The sequence below is a fragment of the Oncorhynchus mykiss genome, chromosome 21, assembly GCF_013265735.2.
Source record: "Oncorhynchus mykiss isolate Arlee chromosome 21, USDA_OmykA_1.1, whole genome shotgun sequence".
Taxonomy (NCBI): Eukaryota; Metazoa; Chordata; class Actinopteri; order Salmoniformes; family Salmonidae; genus Oncorhynchus; species Oncorhynchus mykiss.
The window spans coordinates 55,071,157-55,090,639 of NC_048585.1; the positions used below are offsets into that span (position 1 = coordinate 55,071,157).

The following is a 19,483-nucleotide window of genomic DNA, read 5'->3' on the forward strand; positions in this document are numbered from 1 at the left end:
AGCAAGGCTGTAACATTGGGACTACTGTATCTGTTAGCCCTCTATTGTAAATGTGAAACCAGGAAGGACTTTAATTTCTGCAGAATACTGCCTCCTTGAGAAAGTGTCTGTCTTTACACCAATATCAAATCCCCTAGAGCAGGGTTAATCATCTCTTACCCTACGAGGTACAGAGCCTGCTTTTTTCTGTTATAGCTGATAATTGCACACAGTCTAAATCAGTCTCTGATTAGAGGGGAACTGGCTTTGAGGTCCAGAGTTGTTTGATGGCCTAGATATTTAGTCACAACAACTTACTTTAGTATTATGCCCATTGAAAACACTGAACTCCTGGCAGAGCCCTCTGACACAGTGAACATGGTGCAAATACATAAATAAGAAACCAGAACAGAACCTGGGGTGATTTGGTTTATTCCTTTATTAGATGTTAAGAAACTCCACAATGAAACAAAATAATTTACTCAGGGTGTACATGAAATTAGAACAATACAACCACTTGAGACAGATGGGAGTTGAGGATGAGGGACAATGGGATGTCATCTAGTAGGAATGAAGAGACTAGGAAAACTCTGGTTCTCAGTGCCGGATATGCTATGTCCTTCAGACCAAGCAAAACTCAATGTTAAACTTCGTCAATGTAGTTTCAAAATGCATATACGCTCTCGATGCATTCTCAAAACTTCCCCTCAATATATAAACAGAAAAACAAATGAATGCATTTCCTTCAAACTCCCATGTAGGTGCTGTGACTCGGTCTCGCACACATCTACACACAAAGTAAAAATTAAATTAAAAAAAAAAATAAGTCACTGCTTTATCCTGGCCTGTACTTATTGTCATATACAAAACCGGTTTAATTCAACTTAGATGGAGTGTGGTGTTGACATGCTGCTCTTATTTGTAAAGACACTCCATAACAGTTCAAATCTTTGTCTCAGCTCTCCTGTACTGAAAAATAAGTCATGCAAAATAAACGGAGTGACTTTCCTCCACGTTACACTTGAATGTTTAAAAGTTTGCATGCGCGCCAAGATTGCATATGACCGAGGACCATGAAAGGTCCCCCTCACATTGCTTAGGCAATCTCAAAACAGCTCGGTCGGGCTTAGCTCTAAAACTATGTGCTGTACAATTAACTCTGTAGGAAGCATGGGATTAATAAAAGCCTGTTTATTTTTTCCTCAAATAAAGTTTCAGTAATAAATTAATGCTTGAATGAAAGTACTGATGCACTGCCACAGAATTAAGTGTTTTCCACCTACTTTGACAAAAACAGTATAGTATTTAAGTATTCCTGAGTGACTGACAACTGTCTAAATAAATTACAATTGAAAGTAGCCTGACGTTTTTCAGAGCAGTCTTTCATTCAAGTTTCGATCGGTTTAACACAAGTGAAGAACAAACACCACAATTATGGGGCAGACTGAGGCCCTGGCATATTGAAATTGATTGTTATCGACTTTGCCATTTTCCAAACCAACTCAAGATACGGCTGTCCATTAAGGGGTCGATGAATAATAACAATAAAAAAAAATAATAAAAAAAACGTAGGATCAATGACTGCGCTCACAATGGAGACCCTGTGCCCTGTGACAGTGCATTAGAACCAGTGTGCACACATTGTTGGCGGACATATTTTGGACTGCATAACGGATGCGTCACAAGAGAACACGGAGGGATGGTAACTGTGCTTCAATTCCTCGGTTTTCTGAGGACGAAAACAACATATTTTTAAGTGGAAGGAGGGAACCAAAAACCGAAAAATAAACCACTGCAGTGATAAAGACAAACAAACAACGCACATGGAAAACCAAATGCATTTCGTCTAAAGGTGTGCGTTAACTCAGGATTTAATAGTCAATGCACAGGCGACAGAAACAATCACTAAAACGTTGTCGGGCCTCTGATTAAACTTAGTTTATGCATTGAATTGTTATTTGGGGTTGATCCCCTTTTCCTTGAATGTTTAATATTACGCTCTTTTAAGTTAAGTAGTGTCTGGATAGAAATACATTGCCTTTAAAATCCTGCTTCTACTGTAGACCTTACAATAGGATGAACACACTGACACTATTATCTGTAATAGACTCAATCTGATCAGATTTAAATCAAATAACTATTTATTCCCATTATTACAGGCCAGTTAACTTACTAGTTAAAAGTTCTTAAAAACGTAACTCTTCTTTAAAAAATGAAAACCAAGTCAAAGCGAGGACCATCAAATCGCAATTATTTTCTCCAAAAGATCAACCGATTTCTCCACTCTGCAACGACAAACAAACTACAGGATCTACATTACACAGCCACAATATCAAAACTGCTACAGAACTGTCAACATATTCATAGCACCAATTGTTTGGACTATGGAGTTCACAAAAAAAAAAAACTTTAAATTGCTGCAAATCGGTGCCTCTGTAGAAATGGCTATAATTAAGTATTTTTGTAAAGGGCCATTACACCCCAAATTGAGCTGAACCATGCTTTTTATTTTTTTTTGCTTTTTGCATTGAACAGCAGTTTTGTACTTTTAACATATCTTTTTTTTTTTTTTTTGGGGGGGGGGGTTGATTTTACTTTATCTTACAAACCATTTCTACTGTGTCTACTACTAAGGTTCTGAAAATCTGACAATCACCCAAAATCATACTCATTTAGAGCAACTTTGCATGTGTGTTTGTGTGTGTGTGGGGGGGGGGGGGGGGGGGGGGGGGGGGTGTCTTTGATACAGATTTGAGAGGTAAGATGCACACATTCTTTCCTTCAGTCAGAAAAGGCACACACGCTAACTCAAAAAACTCCACATTCTTTCTAAATGATAGGCATGAAGAGAAACAAAAGAGACCCAAACGCAGGGCTGTCATACGTTATGAAGAGAGGCATCCCAGTCAGATGAAGGAAATTGCAGCAGTTACACTAGAAAATAAGGAGTGAGACTATTAGGACAGGAACATGCTCAACCATTCGGAAACCATAACTACCAGTATCCTAGGTCAAAGGCTAAAAAAATAAAAATAAAATTGTGAAAAACCAATGGAGGGAAAAAAACAAGACTGTCCCTAATATCTAACTGACTCTTTAATTAAGACGGAATTGTGTCTGGAAGAATCAACTAAAACCCAAATCTAAAATGCACACATCTTCAGATATGGCGTCACATGAAGACATGTAGAACATATTCGAGTGTTTCCTACTTGCGGCCTGTTTTGTTGTTGTTGATTACACAAGACTCTAGTAAAATGAAAATCAGCAGGGTTAAGGGTGGTATGTGGAGGGGTTCCTCTGTCCAGAAGCCTATTGTTTCTAAGTCGCGAGGCCCCCCCCCCCCCCCATATCTTTGCAAGTAGAGGTGCAGTCAAAGGAGAAGAGGCCATATCTTCCTGACGATGGGCTTCCTCGCCACAGAGCTGGACTGCTCAGATGTTGCTGCTCCCTGCGAGAATAAAGACAGTGGCTGAGAAACATGAGTTGGTAAACAGGGCATGTGTTCATTTATCCTGAGTTCAAAACTGAAACGGTTTGCATTTGATTAAATGTGCGTTAACTGGAACCTGTTTCAAGATCGTGTCACTGGCACGTAGGGCAGTATACAGACCAGCATTTTCCAAAGGAAAGGGAATATCCCCCCACAGGCTGGGTCAGAGTATGTATGAGAAGGTGAGAGACAGCCCCCACCCCCATGCTCTATGGTGTTAGTATTTATTCTAATGCATTGTTATCCTACCTCGGTCCTGGGGTCCCCTGGGTGAACCTTCTGGTTTTTACCCTAGCCCAACACAGCCAAATCAAATATACAAATCTCAATGAGTTGGTTTGATTCAGTTGTGTAGCGCTGGGGCAACATCTTCTACTTGCACCGGAGGGGTTAACCCTGTTCTAAAGCCATCTGAACAGCTGACACTTATTGGAATGACTACGCTGACTGAATGCTGTAGAGTTGTGACTAAGACGATTAAATATTTTGTATTTTAGTTTAAAACTAAAGTAGCCTAGGTTGTATATAAACAATATATGACCAATTCAACACCCATCTGTTTGTCAGGGACGATCAAACAAACATCAGAAAGTTTCCAGCCGTATATCAAACCAATACCTCAGAAGTAATTTTAGCCGTAGGCCAAAGATAAATAGATTTAATATACGTTTGATCTTACCTGTACACTGAGGTCCAGGGAAAAGTGGGGAACAGATTGTGTTCTGCCACCAGCACTCATCTTGCTGGATGCCAGTTAGTCCCTGTCCACTAATATTTAATAGAGGGAACTATAAAAAAAAATAAAAAAAATGGAATGTATTAGTCTAATGGAGAGAAAACTGTTGCATAGTCAAAATGTAGAGTAACTTCTGATCCGACACAGCTCGACATTCCTATAAGATTCTTACCTCATGCAAATCTTCAATGAAGTCATAGGTTTTCCCATATGTGGGACTCTGACCAGCTGCGGCACATTTACAGGCTTCCTTTTCTCTGCAAGATTCTTCCTCCTGAATCTTGTCGACTGGGACAGCCACCTGTCCGCTCGCTGTTTCGCAGTCCAAGCAAGTTTCCTGCTCAGCGATTGGCAGGAGGGTGCTAGAGCCCTCCTGAGAATCCAGTGAGGTCTGGGCACTCTTCTCCATGCCCGACTTCTTTAATCTGGGCAGGAATTTTCCAGATTCCAGTTCTGACTTCCCGTAGCACGGGCCATCGTTTTCTGCATCCTCCTCAAGTGGTTTGAGGTCGGCCTGAGGGTCGTCGGAGACATCCGGCGGGGCCAAGACGGGAACACTCATCTCTTCTTTCTCGGACTCAACCTCCGACTCACTCCCTCCGCCGGGCGACAGCTCCGAGGCTGATATTGGTCGGAAGTGAGTCCTGGGGGAGATGCGGATGGCCCTGTACTGGGTGGTCCGGTTGATGCCGTATAGCCGTGGGTGAAAAGCTTCATTCTCCGAGTCCGAGCACAATATAGATTTGGGCTTGAACCCCGGGCTGAACGAAGCCATGTCCTCCGGCTTAAAGGAGCACTCGACCTGGAGGACTTGAGAGAACGGATTGTTCAGATCAAAGGACGCAAACGGGTAGTCGATCCCCGGCTCCTCACCACGGAAGCCTGCACAGGATCCGAGTAAATCTTCATGGAAGATAAAAGAAAATCCCTTATTCAATCCATCCTCACCTCCTTTAGTAGCCTGGTCACTCTGCCCGAAGGAGACCAGGGGCCTCCAGAGGGGCTTGTGGCTGGAGGCAAAGCAGCTGCCTGTGTTCATGAACACACGGTCTGTACCAGCAATGGTTACCACGTCTGAGCCAGAGGACGAGGCAGCAGCAGTGGCACACTGTAGAAGGCTGCCTCTCGCGGCGCCTGGTGGCACCACGGCCCAGTCCTGGTCACTGCTGAACGTCTTCAGCTCTCCATACACTCCTCCCAGGATGAACGACGTGTTGTCCTTCTCAGGGTTCACGTCCCAGGGATTGGACGGCGTCATGTAATCCCCGGAAGCATTCATCTTCGAGAGCCGTTTTTTATCCAGGAGGGCCTGCTCTTCATTCTTGCCTTCTTCCCACAGGTGGTACTCGGAGCGCTGCACTGCCTTCTTCGGAGGCCCTTGGACGGGATCATCTTCCGTTGTCTGCAAGTCGAGACAGCCGCAGCGGTAGCTGCTCGACTCCTGGGAAAACAAGCCCTCGCCTGGATTCTCTTCTCCTAGTGATAGTAGATCCCCATCTCCGACAGCCGTCCAAATGTCCTTTATTATCCCTGAGCTGTAGTTGTCACTCGGTTGGTTTGAGTCGTCTGAAAACGTCGCGTCGTACTGCTTGCTCTCATCCCGTTCTAACGCTATTCCACAAATGGACTCCAATTTAGATTTCTTTGCGATGGTCGGATTGGACACAGGGCCTACAATGGCTTCCTCGCACCGGTGGCCATTGTTTTCTTGTAAAAAGTCCAGGATTTCTTCCTCTAGGTATGTACCAGAGATGGGAGGGATTATACAATTAATCTCTTCATTGCCAATAAGAGCGGAGTCCTCTGCTTGAACGTTTATGTGCTCATTGTCTGAACGCGTCTCTTCCGAATGAGACCACGGACTGCAGGTTCGCGTTGAAAGGTTCGAACAGTGTTCAGTTTCATCGAAGGCACTATTTTTGGTCCATATTAACAAACGAGACTGCTTGTTACAATGTGGATCTCGACAGCTACTTGAATCTGTGTTGTTTTCGTGACCAACGGTGAGAAAAGGAAGAGTTGGGCTATCGTACTGCAGCTCAAAAAGAGACAAGCAGGAGGAGTTCAGACCAGGAGCTTCACTGGTGGCTTCTGGGAGATGAGGCTCCTCCAGGTTTCCAGACAGCGTGCCGATGGTGAATGGAACGCCGTCCAAAGCGGGGGAGAGCTGAACGGGAGAGTCCCCTGCAAAGCTTTCGCCATCTATATCTTCAGAGCTAGAGGATGAATAACATGCCCAGAACTGAGCCATGTTTTCCAAATCCTGCATGAAGAACCCATCATCTCCCAAAGCATCCAGACAGCCCATCCTTATTGCACTTTCCCCTTGCAGCTCAAGGCCATCTAACACTAAACAACATTCTGCCTCAAAGTCTCTTTGCCCTTCACTCTTCTGTCGAATCATGTTCAAGATTCGACTCTCTTGTACCAAGTCTGAGGCACTAGGATCCAATATGGATTGATAAATATCGACTTCATAGAAGTGAGTGAATTCGGGAAGATACTCATCATCTAACCCTCTACTATCCTCAGGCGGAGGGCAGCTTGAGGTCCCATTGAGTTCGGTAGCATCCTCATCTGCGTCACCTGGCACCTCAACAAAGTGCCCGTCGACAAAGGTGCCCGCTGACAGATACGCCCTCTGGAAGCTTGTGTTGGCAATGCAGATGCCTTGCATTCTCTCAGACAGCCTTCCGAAGTCGGTGGACGTAGTCGAGTCGTCTGGAGAGTCCACCTTGCTCCGGTACTTTGTTTCCAGTTTGCTCCTCCTGCTACTGAAAGGTACTAAATACTCTGTGATGGGCTCCGTGTACCACAGGGGCTCCTCCATGTACTCCTTTTTGTTGCTGGCCTCAGCTCCAGACTCCTTTTCTTCCCACCAGCCAGGATCTTTTCCAATTTCCTTCAGCTGTCTTCTCCCCTTTTTGTAGAACTGCGTTTGCCTCACAGGGCCTCCAGTGACGCTGCTGCTGCTGCTGCCTCCAGCATTCCGCCGCTCCTCTTTGTCGACGGCCTTCAGAGCCAGCTTCACTTGTCCACTGTGGCAACCCCTCTTCGTCCTGCTGAACACCTCCTTGGACCTGTGCCTGATCCTGCCCGCCTTGCTGCTGGAAGTCTTGGAGTCGCCCTGGTTCCCGCTGGAGCTCGAGCCAGCCTCACTAGAACCAGAGGACCAGGAACGAGGGCGATACTTGCCCTCTGACCTGTGCCTCACCTGCTTCTTGCCATGGACGGTGGCTCGGTCCTCTGCTGTTGCGCCCCCATGGAATCGTTTCTCTTTCTCCTTCTTGCTGCGTCTCTGCTGGATTCTCTGGCTGGTTGGGTTAGTGCTGCATGCCTCAGGGGTTCTCCCCTTAGCAGCTTCACCATCACTGTTGCAATCTTTTGGGGAGGAGGTGTCGGTGCTGGTCTGCGGGGCCGCGGAAGACGAGGAACCGGAGTAAGCAATGGCTCTAGCCTTGTTCCACACCGTCATGATCTCTTGGAGACAAACAGATTTCTCTGACAAAGGAGGAAAGGCTTCATAATACCTGCAACAACGAGAGAAAACGTTGTCAATTAAGTTCAATACATAAAATACAACAAAGAATAAATTAATTACCACATTTTAATGAGCATACAACAAAATCAAATCTGAATAGTTGTGCCGGCTGGTCAGGACATTATTATGAATGCAGTATTATTGCGGTTTTGGGTAAAACTCACATTTCAACCTGGTCCTTTGAGGAAGGGGACTCAACTCCTTCAGGAGACTGAGATCCATCCGATTTCTTGAGCTGTTTATCTTCTGTGAAGAGAAAATATGATAAGGTGTGTCATATTTACTAGTTTGTTATAAAAATGGCAGAGAATGTATAAACACAAGATGCAAACCTTTCTGTTTGTTCTGGATGTCCTTGAGTTTGGAGCAAAGCTCCTCAACCAGGCTCTCAATTCCAGAGTTCTTTGGGGGGGTAAAAGAAAGGAGAACGGTCACATCTAATAATTAATCTAGCAAAGAATCCATTGAAGAGAATCTAAACAGAATAATCAAATGAGCCCCAATAAAACAATTTGCTTCCTTCAGACCAGTCATGAAGTGATTGGATGTATCCAACATTATAAAAACGAATAGTTTGAGCCGTGAATGCTGATTGGCTGACAGCCATGGTATACCACAGGTATGACAAAACATGTATTTTTACTGTTCTAATTTTTTTTTTATTTTACCTTTATTTTACTAGGCAAGTCAGTTAAGAACAAATTCTTATTTTCAATGACGGCCTAGGAACAGTGGGTTAACTGCCTGTTCAGGGGCAGAACGACAGATTTTGTACCTTGTCAGCTCTGGGATTTGAACTTGCAACCTTTCGGTTACAAGTCCAATGCTCTAACCACTAGGCTACCCTGCCGCCCCGGTAACTAGTTTATAATAGCAATAAGGCACCTCGGGGGTTTGTGGTATATGGCCAATATACCACAGCCAAGGATTGTGTCCAGGCACTCTGCGTTGCAGATAGTAGCCCTTAACCTGGTACATTGATCATGTTAAATTGTGCCTTATTGCCTAAATAACACTTGAGGATTGGAACTATTTTTTATAACACTGACTAGAGGGTATTAACATAGGCCAGACAAAAGACAAACCAGCTGACTGTCAGAGGCCAGACCTCCTGTACCATGACTGTTCAATTTAGCTATGAGGGAGAAATGACTAAGCATAGCCAAAACAACCACCTCCTGTCTTTCAATCAAAACACTTACAAAACATCAGGCATCAGCCAACATAAGATCTGTCGCCCACTTCTTCCTTATACCCACTGATATCCTACTCTGTCAACAAAGATGAAGTAATCCGTTTTCTGTAAACAAGGCCTGCAACGAGCCGGTCTATTTAAACAGACAGCCATGTCGACAGACCAGTAGGCAATAGGCACCGACAGAAAAGCAACAGCATTTAGTGAGGACAGAAATAGCCACCACAATAAACAGGGTGGAACTAGTTCAAATCTTTTTCACTCACACTCTCTAACAGAAAGTAACATTCCTTACCATGCCGGCCCAAGTTTCTACCCTGGCCGTGTGTGTCTTCTTGCATCATTGTGCTAACGCTGGTCAGCTGACAGGCAACGCACTCTGCTTTCTATGCTGCAAACCCGTGCAGTGTGTGCTGGTTAAAAAAATATTTAAAAAATAAAAGGACTGCAGAGTCCAGTACCTAGAGAGCAGCTCACTCAGCCTTGCAGACCCTTCCCCCAACACAACCTCCAGCTCTACCCCAGGCCGTCACGCTCCCTCTCCACTACCTCTGGTACTATACTACTGCCAACACAACCTCCAGCTCTACCCCAGGCTGTCACGCTCCCTCTCCACTACCTCTGGTACTATACTACTGCCAACACAACCTCCAGCTCTACCCCAGGCCGTCACGCTCCCTCTCCACTACCTCTGGTACTATACTACTGCCAAACCAACCTCCAGCTCTACCCCAGGCCGTCACGCTCCCTCTCCACTACCTCTGGTACTATACTACTGCCAACACAACCTCCAGCTCTACCCCAGGCAGTCACGCTCCCTCTCCACTACCTCTGGTACTATTCTACTGCCAACACAACCTCCAGCTCTACCCCAGGCCGTCACACTCCCTCTCCACTACCTCTGGTACTATACTACTGCCAACACAACCTCCAGCTCTACCCCAGGCCGTCACGCTCCCTCTCCACTACCTCTGGTACTATACTACTGCCAACACAACCTCCAGCTCTACCCCAGGCCGTCACGCTCCCTCTCCACTACCTCTGGTACTATACTACTGCCAAACCAACCTCCAGCTCTACCCCAGGCCGTCACGCTCCCTCTCCACTACCTCTGGTACTATACTACTGCCAACACAACCTCCAGCTCTACCCCAGGCCGTCACGCTCCCTCTCCACTACCTCTGGTACTATACTACTGCCAACACAACCTCCAGCTCTACCCCAGGCCGTCACGCTCCCTCTCCACTACCTCTGGTACTATACTACTGCCAACACAACCTCCAGCTCTACCCCAGGCAGTCACGCTCCCTCTCCACTACCTCTGGTACTATACTACTGCCAACACAACCTCCAGCTCTACCCCAGGCCGTCACGCTCCCTCTCCACTACCTCTGGTACTATACTACTGCCAACACAACCGACCAGTAAAGAAAAGCAGCAGCAAATGCATTCAGATTTTGCTTTAAAAAAATATATAATAATAATAATAATATAACAGCGCAGAAAGAATATAAAGCAGGCGTATTAAACTGTGAACGTAGACGTAATGACACCGCTGCAAGGTCAACCCATAATATAATCTCAATAATGTGTTTTAAAGTGTGCGAGCAAATGGAGTCTTTCACCGTGACACAATGCTTTCCTCTACTGAAATCAATTCAACCCTTTTGCCAGTAAACTCTCATTATATCACACGACGGACTGTGAAAAAAAATTCCGAGAGTGATCACAAAATGAGCCTGGCCAATGCCAAGTATCACATGATGATAGTGGCAGTTATTTAACGGTGTACCCCTCTCACAGAGAATTTGCTTTATGCAATGACCGTTCACCATGATTTATGCAATTAATATATGCCTGACTGAAGTTCAACAGGCAAAGGCGGCAGAATTACAGTAATAAATTCCTGACAGACACGAATCATTAAACAATTTACACACATAGACGGTTCCTGCTTTCTTCATTGATTCAACACGTTCAGCTTTGTAGCTTACCGGCTGCTGTATTTAAAATGAAATACTCAACTGCTGTACCAACTATCAGTCTATGTTCTGCCCCCTGAACACTCAAGCTTCAAAACAGTGCATGAGCAATGCTGGGAGAAGACCACATGCGCTCACAACAAAAAAAAAAACAGGGTGAAGAGAACCAATTTGCTGCTACACCGGGGCGGAACAGGCACTTACTTCATCAGATGCTGAACGCAGGCATTGCACGGCGGCTTGTTTTTTTATCTCTTCCAGACTCAGATCCGTCCCGCCTTTCTTCTTACACTTGGCCCATTTCTTCCCAGTTCCCTTCTCCCAGCCCAACAAGATGTCGTTCTCCTGCACACAACATCCACATCAGTTATTTAACCAGACAGCTGGTATAAACAGGAAAGGGAAATGCATGTTTTAAAATATTGACAGCACAAGAAATAAAATGGGTGGGTTTAATCGTTAGGTTCGCTAAAACCACAAAACAAACTGACTCAAATCAATACTAAACAGAGCCTGTTCTTCATTGACTAGGTGCATGTTTAACTAAGTGGGGGTCACTAGATACCATCATGTTCGTAACAAGACATTGCCGCTGCTGAACACCTACCTGATCCTGCAGGTCGTAGTCGTAATTATCGTGCAGGAGCAGGCTGAGGACGTAGCGGGTGTAGATCATGGCATCGATCCCGCACTTCTCCAGCTCCTGGCCCAGCCAGCTCTGCACTGGGCCCAGCGAGTGAAGCAGGGACATCTCTGCGGCAGGCAGGGGGCCCACTGGGGTTAGGGGGCACGAGAAGCTTTCAAGAGGAGCAGGACCGTCCGACTCGTCGCTCACTGGACGCATGGGAATCTTCAGGTGTCGGCCATTCTGAGGTGGAGCGGCATTGTGACAGGCGGATATGGAGGGGCGGTGGTGTGGAGAGGGGACAGGGCAGTAGAGCCTATCTGGAAGGCGTGGAGGGGGGGGGGTTACTCCAGCAGGATGCACAGGGAGGAATCTACATGGAGAGACATGTAGGGTGCTGTTTTTTTTCTTTCTGTGAGCAAATAGGTAACTTCACTCGTCAGGCATGGCTTTAACTGATGAAAGCTATCAGCTGTTCGGCAAAACACTAGACGTGCTTGCGTCTCAGTCAGAGGGGCTCATGTTGGGCTACGGCTTACTTCACCGGCACAACCTGAAAGATAGGGGGGGGAAAAAAAGACTTGGGTCACATCTCTGTTGCATTTAAATGTTACAAGGTAGGCCTATTCTTTTACACCATGATATACGGAGTGTACAAAACATTAGGAACGTAATATTGAGTCGCATCCCCTTTTGCCTCCAGAACAGCCTCAAATCGTTGGGGAATGGGACGCTGCAAAACCACAAGGATGCTGGCCCATGCTTCCCAGTTGTGTCAAATTGGCTGGATGTCCTTTGGGTGGTGGACAATTTTTTTGATACACGCGGGAAACAGTTGAGCGTGAAGAACCCTGTTCAAAGCCACCTAAATCTTTTGTCTTGCCCAGTCACCCTCTGAAGGGCACATATGCACAATTGTCTCAAGGCTTAAAATCCACCTTTAAACCAGTCTGTCTACTCCTCTTCATCTACACTGATTGAAGTGGATTTAACAAGTGGCATCAATTAGGGATAACAGTTTTCACCTGGTCAGTCTGTCATGTAAAAAGCAGAGGTTCCTAATGTTTTGCACTCTGTAAGCCCTAGGCTTAGAAGAATGACAGAATACACAGCAATTCCTTGCAACACAGCTGATAAGCCATTTATGCTAATTTCGTTGACCTGGTTCAATCTGATTTCAAAGATCTGACCCAGGTGACTTCAGTTGCTTTGAGACCCCATTAATTTAAAAGAATATTAAGCCAAACAGAAAATATTATTCATATTTCAAATGTAACAGAATAGATTAGCTCACTGTGCAAACGTATAGGAATAATGAGGATTATAAATCGACATGAGGGTGTGCTGAAGTGAACACTTTGTAATGAACCAAAGCAAATTATTTATTGGTTACTACGGGCTGCCTCAACCCACACCAGCAGATCTACAGCCTGTCGGTCCCCACGGATGGTTTTTAATGGCTGTTTATAGTCCTGGTCTCAGACACCAGCTTGTTAATAGGCTCCTAAGAGAGCCTGCACTCTTAACCCATGCAGACAGCAACCCAGGGAATGACAAGAACCTAAAGGAGTTACATTATGGAGATCCTGTAATGGGTGTGCGCTTTTTAAGCTCCCGTATTGCCTCCAACCACCACACTTAAGGGCAGTCAGGTCTACTGAATAATCTGCTGAGTAAACTTAAAGCAAGGAATTTACACCTAGGCTATACTCCTGACCCAAGGGTCAAAAGTCCTAATGAATCTTGATTTTAGGCTAGTCAATGTGCAAGCAAATTCCAAGACTGGTGTCTGAGTAATATACAAAACATGCACGCTATGCGAGTCATCCTATGCAAGGGCGTCTGCTAGGAACATTGATGTCAAACAGGGTGGTTAAGGTGCGATGTTGTGGAACAGGTCCCACTGTGGAGTGACTCAGGTCAGGCTGACTAACCCTATGATCAAGGCAATTCATCTGTATTCAACATCAGCCAGAGTTCTGGCCCATAGAAAGTCTCTCACATGACAGTGATCACCCCCACAACTGTTAAGCATGTAAGGCCACAAAATCACCACGTTATAAAGAATGACCTAACGCCCTTTGAAATCATAAATCCTATACCAACAGTATACCAGGAAAACAGATTTAATTTGTATCGCAGGTATGCAAACTAGTCAAGCATATTAATCGATAGCATGGCAGAGTATAATTTGATGTTGTATTATGTTTCTCTTTATGTAGTGTTGTCTCGTCATGTGTGTTTTGTCCTATATTTTTTATTTAAATGTATTTGTGTTTTTAATCCTCCATTCCTGCAGGAGGCCTTTCGCTAGGCCTGTAAATAATAATTTGTTCGTAACTTACTTGCCTAGTTAAGTAAAAGGTTTAATAAAAATAAATTAAGATCCAAACATTTCAGTAGCCTTGTTATGCAGTCAGGCGCTCAAAAGAGGAAGCCCAGCCGCTGCCAAATGCATCTGTTTCATATGGCAGTATACACACCGGCACTCACCACTCGTTTTTGTGGCCTGATAGTGGATTAACCCGGGGAATGACGAAGAGCAAATGGAAGCTGAACCGATTTGATAGGTTGGCCTTCTTGTCACTCAATAACGGCGGCATGTTATGGGTTACCCGTTATAGGCATCAAACGGGCAAGAGATAGAGCTTTACAGTAGGTGGCCATAGTAGGCATTCCCATGTAAATATTTCATACAGCAACACAATTGGTAAACTCAGTACAAAAAAAATATCACGCTAACGTTTGCAACATATTGCTATGGCCAACACCTGATCAAATGAAATGTGGTCGAACATCGAGTTTGCACCTTATAATATACGTCCCTGTAGATTACAATCTAGCTAGCTAACAAATGTCAGGAGACGGCTTCAGCAGACTTCCTTGACACTGGCAGCTGCCCGGCAGGCTAGCCAACCTACGATAGTCATGGATTATTCTGCAAGATCGATAACGTTAACTAACCAGCGTTCACCAATGTGAGATAGTCAATAAGCACAACTAGCGCTAGCTAGCGGTGCATGACTTCTCTTTGCGAGCTAACCATTTCGACACTAGCTAACGTTAGATAGCTAACACTAGCTAGCAGTATCACACACAAGCACTCGACTAGACAGGTTTATGGCAAACAGTCAACTAGTGTTTGGTTAACGTTGCGTTTGTAAGTTATTAGCTTACTAAATTAAATGAACGAGCAAATGTAATCATAGCCTGTTTAACAGCAAGTGCCGACCTTTCAGTGGGATAGCGAAAGCTAACAGAAGCTAACGTTAGCTAGGAGGATAACTACTATTAGCTTAGTCGTCCACATCCGGTAATAAAACATATATATAAAATAATTGATCTGCTGCCTATGATATATAAACATGGGGATAACTATAATATGAAACATTATTGAATGACATTGAGCATCAGCCTGACGCAGTTGTACCGTTAGCAGTAGACGTGTGGGCAGGTGACCGTCGACTGACTGCTACTAATACGGTGGAATTACAAAACCCGGTTTTCCCGATAAAACGCCGTCTTTTCCCTATAAAAGTTAAAAAACGAAACATTGGTAATCCATACAATTTCGGGAAACAAATTAAACTGGAGAAGTCCCATCAAATCAGCTCAAAGTACAATAACATTCCGACAAAAAGTTGTTGTGAAACGATAGAGAAAGAGGCTGCCCTAACCGGGAGCGGAGACGATTCGAATCAAAAATAAAAACATGCGCCACGAATTCTCACTTAGAGGAATACAAGTTGAAAAACCGATGCAATTACGCTCCCCCCCCCCCTTCTTTTTTTTGGTAAACAATATTATTAAAGTACACTGCAAAATATTGTTTTATTTACCTGCCGTTACTTGAAGTGTAGAAGGGGGAGCATTTACTTCTCTCCCGCTGCCGCTCCGGAATCCTCTGCAGAAGCGTCACATAATCATGGACGCCGAGCGGCAAACGCGACGCACGACTGCGCTGTTTTCAAAAGAGAGCTATAGTAATAATGGCGTCTTTTTGTAGGCACTAACTCCACCATGGATCGTTGTACAAAGCCTATCGGGAAATGTATTTAGTTTTTGCAAGGGGGGTGGATAAATGTCGAAAATAAGGTGTGGCTTAGGCGATTATCTTCGTCAGCTAGTCACTTTTTTGTGAATTCTGAGAAATGTATGTAAGCACATAATGGCTTCATAGTTTATAAAGGTCATGTTAACTGACTGATATTAACTCATAGAACAACATATATAAAAAATATCCTAAACCTGTGTTAACCTCAGACCTTATTTTTGGCGTGTATCCCAAAACTCAATTATTTCACCATAGGAATAGCTGAACAAACCAGAGGTAACTAATAGAACCAAGATAGACCAGAGCGTGTCGTTTTTTAAAATGTATTTGTATTAACTAGGAAAGCCAGTTAAGAACAAATTATTATTTACAATAATGGCCTACCCCGGCCAAACCCTAACGGCGCTGTGCCAATTGTGTGCTGCCCTATGGGACTCCCAATCACAGCCAGTTGTGATACAGATTGGAATCGAACCAGGGTCTGTAGTGAAGCCTCTAGCACATTGACTGTACGTTTGTTTATTCCATGTGTAACTGTGTTGTTGTTTGTGTCGCACTGCTTTGCTTTATCTTGGCCAGGTCGCAGTTGTAAATGAGAACTTGTTCTCAACTGGCCTACCTGGTTAAATTTAAAATAAAATACAAAATAAATAAACATTTCCAATGCGAGCAAATTAATCAGAGGGCAGAACAAGCAAGGTGGGCAGAGCCAAGCACGAGTTGGTGAGATCCTATTGGCGCGTTTTAGCATTTATTTGCACATTTCCGTCAGGGGATGCCTACGAGTGTGCATTAACTAAATTCGCCCTTGCACTCCTTCTAAACAAAGCCATTTTTAGAAACTTTGGCAAAGGGCAAAGTCTACTAAACGTAGTCCTTTCTGTTTTTTTCTCTCTTCAGATTCTAATTTTGTTTACAGAAAACTGTAAGGATAATAAATATTTAATCAAATTTGAAGAATATCGGTCAACGTTCATTTCGCTCCATCTTCTCCCACTGCCGGCCACTTGGCTTCCTCTCATCACCATATTTGGTATTGAATAGAAACGCCAACCGGATGCTTCACATTTTTACATCCGGTGAAGTATCTGTCTCGTTGTTCTAGCTGTGGGCGAGCTCTGTCACTCTTCTCCAGGCAACAAGGCGAATATCTACCGTCCTATTACTATTAGGATTTATTCATCCGCTCACGATTGCATCAGATGGACAAATAGTCTCTCAAAATGTGAGGTTAAATTCTTGTAAACCAGAAATAAGCCAATATCCGACAGGACAAATCCAATCCACTGCTTTTGTTTGTATTTGTAAAAGCTTGTTTTGTTTAAGATGGTATTCTAACCAGTTTAAAACCAGTTATGGGTCCAACTTAATTGCTTTAACATTTAAAGTAGGCGTGCTTAGTAGTTTGTAGTAGCCTATTTCTCTGTAAACCAGACATGCTGAAAACAAAGTCATTATGTTGCAAATTTCATTCTCATATTCGTTTTTTTATTATTCATTTTTGGCATTTCATATTAAAACTTGGCCGAAATGTTCATCCATATCCTGCTGTCTCCACCCATAAATGATTGGGTTCAGCTCATTTTTTAGTATAAAATGAGATTCTCATTCTGAATCATATTCAACATTATGACTAATTTATTGCTCCAACTGTGACTAGAGTACTTTCTCAAACCCAGTAATAAAGCTAAGCTTAATGTCAAATGGACATAAACTGCCTTTATACAAGAGATTCTTGACATCTGTTACTGTTCTGCTGGGGGATGGAGGATTAGGCAGCTGACAGGTGTAAGACATGGCATACCCCTCCCCAACACACACACACACTATCCACTGTTTCATGCTTGGGTAGCTGGATCCATTCTGTCGCACACTTCATCTGCTCTCTGACCCCCAGGGTCGTGATCTTTGGGAATGAGGTGATGACAGGCCTGTTATCCCACAGGTCACTGCCTCATACTGCTACACCTGCTGTGTTTAGAGGGTTAACTCACACTGCCAATCTGCTGTGTTAGATGTTAACTCACACTGCCAACCTGCTGTGTTAGAGGTTAACTCATAATGCCAACCTGCTGTGTTAGAGGGTAACTCACACTGTCAACCTGCTGTGTTAGAGGGTTAACTCACACTGCCAACCTGCTGTGTTAGAGGTTAACTCACACTGTCAACCTGCTGTGTTAGAGGGTTAACTCACACTGCCAACCTGCTGTGTTAGAGGGGTAATTATCTTATTGATGACCAAGGTCTTAAAGGTAGATTCAGCGATATGACGTAGGTGCACAAAGTAAACAGCATAGTGGGTCAATTTCCGCAACAACAAAGAGCATTGATGCGCATGGTTCAACTTCTCTGCTGTTTTGGGCCGTACCTAACACAATGTAACAGTGTAAAGCGAACCCGGGCACATGCACAAATACTGTGTGTGACTGTGTGAGAGCGAAGTCTTGCATCTCACTCATCGTAATATCTGCGGTGTTGCTCGTGGCAACATCATTAGATATTGACTGCACAAGGGGTCAATGAGGCTAATCGATGAGGAAGTTGTGGCTTTTCTGCATCGATGAACAGATTTTTCTCTCCCCCTGCCCTGCAGTGAAAGAGAAGTGTTGTATGTATGTACTGTCCTGATCGCTTGAATCACAATCTGCCGTTCGTTACAAGAGCAAACTTGTACCAATCAAATGACACATTATTGAGCCACCATAATGACATTGATAAAAGACACAGTCTATTTGCAATATTAAAGCTGATCCACCCCCTACAAAAATGAAATAATATGTACACACACATTTTAGAATATTCCTGTAGAGGGAGAATAGAATAATTTTTCCTATGTATTTAAAAATAAAACATACATTGAAATGTTTTCCCCTCTTGTCACTACAGTAATTCAATAGTAATTGGGAGACAATTTTGTTATATAGATGGCATAGTTTAAAGATCCCTTATAATCCTGGAGGTCCGATAGTATCTCCTCTGAAGACTCAGTACCGTAACGGCAACAGACAACATGTCCCTGACCCAAACCCATGATGTCTAAATCAACGCCCTCACGTCACTGCATGTTCTTGTTCTTCTTGCTCTCTCTCTCATGTCATGCATATTTGTCGGGTTTCCCCGGGCAAACGTCGTTATCGTCAGCTGAATTGCTTGACGTGTGAGCCAACCCGTTCGCATCATTTGTTGTTGGATTTTAATGAAGTTTTTTTTTGTCCAGGCCATTAATCACATGTATCACCCTAAATAAAGAGCAATCCTTGCCATTACGTCATTGGTGTGTTTATATTATGACATCATAGGTCAAACTCTATTGACAGTAAGTGTTGGTTCCGGCAGGAAAAAGCTGCAGGTGTCTTGTATCCATGCACTTGTTTATGTGACACGTTTAAGTGACACTAATCCATCCACAGCATTTAAAATGACTGCCACTCTCAAATGACCAATGGGAGACCCGAGCTTCTCGTCAATATGACTTACAGTCAACCAATCCCGACGTCCCCTTGAAAGGTCTCTGGAGAAAGATCCCTCCTCCCCACAGATCCATATGTTGTGCTGCTGTCCTAACTGCTGTTGGTGAAGTGGTTTTAATGGTTTGAAGTTTCTCTCTTTCATTTGGCGTGTTGTATTATCTCTTCTCTCCACCTCGTTCTTCCCTCTCTCTTTTAGCACCCCCAGCCTTTATAAACAATCAATGACATGTAGGTATTCATATTTAATGAACTATTATGTAAGAGTAAAATTAGACTAGGTGATGAATTACCTCGTTAGTACCTTACCTAATGGCACGAGAGCATTTCAACATAACCAAATGATGGTATATGTATAGTCGGAAATGTTCCAGTTGTTGCTGTTGCACATGGACTTGTTAGCACGTCTCC

At 44.0% G+C, this 19,483-nt stretch overlaps 1 protein-coding gene across 2 annotated transcripts; it reads right to left on the bottom strand.

The window, feature by feature from the left end:
* Positions 1–398: 398 nt before the first annotated feature.
* Positions 399–15,556, bottom strand: LOC110500747 (uncharacterized protein KIAA0232). Of its 2 annotated transcripts, none has more exons than XM_021578275.2 (8): positions 15,391–15,556; positions 11,534–12,104; positions 11,131–11,271; positions 8,082–8,151; positions 7,914–7,995; positions 4,381–7,738; positions 4,152–4,260; positions 399–3,430 (listed from the first exon to the last, which is right to left on the bottom strand). In XM_021578275.2, exons 2-8 carry the CDS (start codon positions 11,768–11,770, stop codon positions 3,414–3,416), a joined length of 4,014 nt encoding a protein of 1,337 aa, XP_021433950.2. In that variant the 5' UTR covers positions 11,771–12,104; positions 15,391–15,556; the 3' UTR covers positions 399–3,413. The 2 variants fall into 2 exon arrangements, with proteins under 2 accessions (XP_021433950.2, XP_021433951.2); XM_021578276.2 differs by lacking the exon at positions 15,391–15,556 and adding an exon at positions 14,982–15,132.
* Positions 15,557–19,483: the final 3,927 nt, after the last annotated feature.

Coding starts and splice junctions, on each gene's coding strand:
- LOC110500747 (XM_021578275.2), bottom strand. CDS start 11,770: ATGCGTCCAGTGAGCGACGAGTCGGACGGTCCTGCTCCTCTTGAAAGC. Junction 7,996..8,081: donor CATCCAGAACAAACAGAAAG/GTTTGCATCTTG, acceptor TTCTCTTCACAG/AAGATAAACAGCTCAAGAAA. Junction 7,739..7,913: donor TCAAAGGACCAGGTTGAAAT/GTGAGTTTTACC, acceptor TCGTTGTTGCAG/GTATTATGAAGCCTTTCCTC.